Source organism: Tupaia chinensis, unplaced genomic scaffold (genome assembly GCF_000334495.1).
Source record: "Tupaia chinensis unplaced genomic scaffold, TupChi_1.0 Scaffold000253_1, whole genome shotgun sequence".
In the NCBI taxonomy this organism is placed as follows: domain Eukaryota; kingdom Metazoa; phylum Chordata; class Mammalia; order Scandentia; family Tupaiidae; genus Tupaia; species Tupaia belangeri.
Window position 1 is genome coordinate 1,274,811 of NW_006159733.1, and position 4,541 is coordinate 1,279,351.

General features: G+C 60.6%; 1 protein-coding gene across 2 annotated transcripts in view; it reads left to right on the plus strand.

The window, feature by feature from the left end:
- The window catches only part of SH2D6 (SH2 domain containing 6), a 7,559-nt gene extending 4,189 nt beyond the window's left edge, over positions 1 to 3,370 (plus strand). For both annotated transcript variants that reach the window (XM_006149143.1, XM_006149144.1), the window contains exons 7-12: positions 483 to 555; positions 892 to 932; positions 1,561 to 1,616; positions 1,834 to 1,917; positions 2,094 to 2,252; positions 2,836 to 3,370. In XM_006149143.1, the coding sequence (XP_006149205.1) occupies positions 483 to 555; positions 892 to 932; positions 1,561 to 1,616; positions 1,834 to 1,917; positions 2,094 to 2,252; positions 2,836 to 2,952 (530 nt within the window). In that variant the 3' untranslated portion in view covers positions 2,953 to 3,370. The remainder of the gene's footprint in view (positions 1 to 482; positions 556 to 891; positions 933 to 1,560; positions 1,617 to 1,833; positions 1,918 to 2,093; positions 2,253 to 2,835) is intronic.
- The last annotated feature ends 1,171 nt before the right edge of the window (positions 3,371 to 4,541 follow it).

The following is a 4,541-nucleotide window of genomic DNA, read 5'->3' on the forward strand; positions in this document are numbered from 1 at the left end:
TTCTTATATCCACAAGGTAGAGGGAGGTAGGCGGTGTTTACAGCGTACCGTATTGAGGCCCTGCCAGCTCTGTGTGAACCAGGGGGTCTGCATTCCTGGTGTCTGTGTCAAGGTCGCACCGGCCATTCTTAAGCAGTGAAGGTCATGACAGCCATTTTGATGTGGGCGGCTCCCCACAGTTGGGCTCCACTCCCCTGCCTGCTCTCAGCACCTGGGCCTACGCCCTTGGACACTACATGGACATCACTCTGCCTGTGGCCCAGGCTGACGACCCCTGTGCCTCCGAGGGAGATGACCCCCTTAGAGCAAGGGTTGGGCAAGGACAGCAGATCCCTCCCGTTGGAAGGACTCCCAGAAGGCCCGGGCTGCGGACATGGGGGCCCTGCAGCTGTCTCAGCCCCTCCTTGGCTGGCATGCCCTGACTCCCTTCCCTTGCCTGGTACCCAGCCAACCCTGGCCTGCCCTCTCTGTTTCTGTCCCAGGCTCAACTCAGACTCAGAGCTCCCGAGTCCTGGTGCCCCCAGTCCCTCTGTCAAGGACATCAGTGGTGGCCAGGTGAGTGCCCCATCACGTGTGTGGTGTGTAGGGGGGAGAGAGAGCACCAACTCAGGCTCCCCCAGCCCTGGGGTGACAGCTCCGTGCTGGGGCCCAGGGTTGCTAGCAGTGGTGGCGGGGGCAGCTGGGGGATGGAGGTCACTGGGCCCCTTCTCTTGAAGGAGAGACAGCCCCTGAGCTCTGTTCCCCAACTTGCCCCCTTGCAGGCCCACCATAGCCCCCCAGGGAGCTCAGAATGTAAGAGGCTGGGGGCCTGGGGAAAAGTGAGCTAGGAGGAGAGGGAGGGAGCCCAGGGTGGGCCTTCAGGACCCACGCAGCCTGTTCCCTTCTGACCAGACGTCCTGTGTCCCAGGGAGCGGCAGAAGCCACCTCTAAGAGTGAGTCGAGACATCTTCATCATGAACCCTGGCAGTCCTGCCTGGGCCCCGCCCAGCCCCAGCCCTGCAGGCCTCAGCCTCCCTCCCAGTCTCTCAGGCCTCACTTTGCTGAGAAGGGGTCCCTGCAACTCTGACTCCAGATGAGATCAGGCCTTTGGGGACCACCCTGGCATAATCCAAGGCCTGGACCAAACTGGGGGGTCTCAGTTTGTGCCCCAAGATTGCTCCTCATTTGGAGGTCATGAAGCCTAGCTAGTATGCACCCCCAGGGCACTGGAGCGGGGCGGGAGCTTTGGCGGTGGTGGGGGACACTGAGTTCAGGCCTATGCAGCCCCCTCCCGCCCTGCCCACCCCCACGGGACCACCCTGGCATAATCCAAGGCCTGGACCAAACTGGGGGGTCTCAGTTTGTGCCCCAAGATTGCTCCTCATTTGGAGGTCATGAAGCCTAGCTAGTATGCACCCCCAGGGCACTGGAGCGGGGCGGGAGCTTTGGCGGTGGTGGGGGACACTGAGTTCAGGCCTATGCAGCCCCCTCCCGCCCTGCCCACCCCCACTGCTGCCCCACCAGAGCCCCCTCTGCCCACTCCCCTCCCAGCCAAGCTCTATAACGTGCTTCCTCCTGCAGCAAAGAAGCCACCCCTTCTCTCTGTGGTCCCCACGGGGAGCGTCTCAGCTGCCCAGGTGAGGAGGGGTGGGGTCAGCTGGGGCAGAGCCTGAGAGTCCTCACCCGGGAGCCCCTCAGGCACGGCCTTACACACATGCGCAACACCATGCTGCGTGTGGGATGCAACCTGGGGAACACGAACATGAGCACGAATACTGAACCCGGGACTCTCAGCTCCCCACGCCTGATCCAGGGCCCCGACATATCTCCCCGTGCCTGTGTGTGTGTGCACAGGAGGCTGGCCTGCTGGGTCAGACGTGGTACTCGGACAACTGTGACCGTCACGCTGTCGAGCGCGTCCTGCTCCGCCTCCAAAAGGTGTGTAGCCACAGGGCCCCGGGCTTCTCTGAAACCGTCCTGCTCACAGGCATGCTGAGTGGGCAGGAGGGAGCAGGAGGCGGAGGCATGGGGGCAAGGGCAGGGCGGGTCTGGCCATCGTGAGTCAGGGCTCTGGTGGGTGATAGGTGAGGTTGACGGCGGGGTCTCCTCCACAGGATGGGGCCTACACCGTGCGTCCCAGCTCCGGGCCTCAGGGCTCTCAGCGCTTCACTCTGGCCGTGTTGCTGAGAGGCCGGGTGTTCAACATTCCCATCCGGCAGTTGGATGGTGGGCGCCACTATGCCCTGGGCCGGGAGGGCAGGAGCCACGAGGAGGTGGGTGCTGCAGGAGGCAGGAGCCCGTCGGGCAAGGAGGGTACAGCAGAGCAGTGCGCTGTGCCAGCCGAGAATGCATGCCAAGGGGAAACCCACATTTTGTGATATTCTGGGGTGGGCAGAAATGACAGAGGCCAGAGCCCTGAACTCCCTCCCAGATACCTGGCATTTGGAAAGAGGTCCACCCTGCTCTGGGGAGGTGCCCCTTCCTGCCAGGGGTCAGTCTGCACAGGGCTGAGGCGGGGCATCTGTACCTGTAATGAGGACAGCAGGGTCCAGGGAGTCCTGTCTGCCTACCCACGGACTCAGCCTGGTACCCACAAACTAGTACAGTCCCCCACCACTCGACTCGCCATGCTGCAGGACCAAGGCAGAGGCTGCCCTGAAGTTATTTTGACCTAGCCTTGGAAACATGAGCCTGGTGGACAGTGGGGCCACGGTGCAGTCACAGGAGAGTTGCAAAAGGGAGGGGAAACACCTACAAAAATGGCAATGAGTTCCTTGGCCGGAGCCCTGCAGTTGCCTCAAAAGGTCACCCCAGCACGGGCTCAAGGACCTCACTGATGTCCTGCCCCCTGTGTAGACCTTCTCCTCTGTGCCTGCCATGATCCAGCACTACAAACAGCACCCCCTGCCCCTTGTGGACAGACAGAGCGGCAGCCGGGAACTCACCTGCCTTCTCTTCCCCACCAAGCCCTGAGGCCATGGTGACAGGGACGCACACACGCCATGGGCCCCAGTGTTCGCTTGTTGCCCCGTCCCACCTTCGCTGTCGCCCTTTCCTCCTCCGCCTCTGCATCCCCTCCCAGGCCTTTGCCCCAGTCCTTGTAGGCCCTGGTAAGAGAAAGGGTCCTAGAGACCCCGCCCCAAGCCCACCCAGAGCCTGACTCTGTCCCTCTCTGCGGCATGTCCAAGGCCTCACGGGATGGTGGTGGCTGCCCTGGTTCCCAGGGCCCCTTCAACTGCTCTGGATGAAGACTTGCGGTAGCCTAGGAAGGTCGGCCTCCTGGGGGAAGCTGAGCCTGGGTCCGCTGGGTACTGCCTGGGCAGCCAAGATAACCCTGTCAGTTCTCTCCAGCCTTAGTACACTCTGTGAGGGGCTGGGTTGCCCAGCACATCGCGCATTTTCAATAAACGTTTGTTGAATGAACTCTTGAACCTGCTACGTGAAGCAGGGGTGGCCCTGAGACGCCAAGATCCTTAAATGGCACGGGGCAGACTGGCAGGGAGTGAGGGAGTGTCCCTGGGCCAGGCCAGGGCAGAAAGGGCCAGCCCAGATCTGGTCTGTGCTAGGAAGCAGGGTGCCCATCCAGGCTGCTGATTTTGGTTTTGTTTGTGGGGGCTGGGGCAGGGAAGGGAAGAAGGCTCAGGGCTGTCTCTGCCACCCCATTCATTAAAAGATGAGAATGGAGCCCATGAACTACGCAAACACTATCTACTTTAATTTTTTAGTGAGAGAAGAAAAGGAAGAGATAGATAAGGGTTTTATTTATCCATTCATTTTATTTTTTAATTTGACCAGAAAGAGATAGAGGGTGAGAGAAAGAGAAGAAGTGAGAAAGCAAGCCACCAGATTCAGGACTTGAACCCTTTTCAGCCATGTGGGAGTGCCCAGTGCCTTAACCACCATGCCACCTGCTGGTCCCCAAGGGTATTTAAAAAAAATGTTTATTTAACTTGTTTCTTCAGAGAGAGGCAGAGAAACAGGCACCCCTAACAGGGTCTTCATACTAAAATCTGTCTTGTTATTCTTAAATTGCCAGAGGGCAGAGATAGAGATAGAGAGAGAGAGAGAGACAGGAAGAGAGGGAGAAAACACTCTCAATGGGGTGTGGTCACCCCCTCGTTCTCCTCCATTTCTCCATCTTGTAGGCCCTTGCGGGCACATGTGTGCACCGGGCATGTTCTAGAGAAGTAATTCTGGCAGGGTCTCCAGCGCTGCGGTCCTGCCTTGGTCCCCGGGACCACCAGCTGGGTCAGGTCTGCTGGTCCCTGCTGCTCCCGCCTCTCGGATGGCGGTAGCAGTGTGGCGCCCCCACCCCCCATCTTCTGCCCAGCGTTTCCTGGACAAAGACAATTGTGACAATCATTGTCCAGAAAAGGGGAGGCAGCGGACCCCAGGAAACAACTGCTTCCAACTCGGGAAGGCTCGACCAGGCGCTCAGCTAGACGAGAGGCCGGCGGAGGGGACCGTGGGGTGCAGGGCGCTGCACGTCGCAGGCGGCGGGCCCGGCGGCCTGGCAGAGACGGACCGGAGGCCCCGGAGGCCCAGCCGAGCTCGGCGCGGGC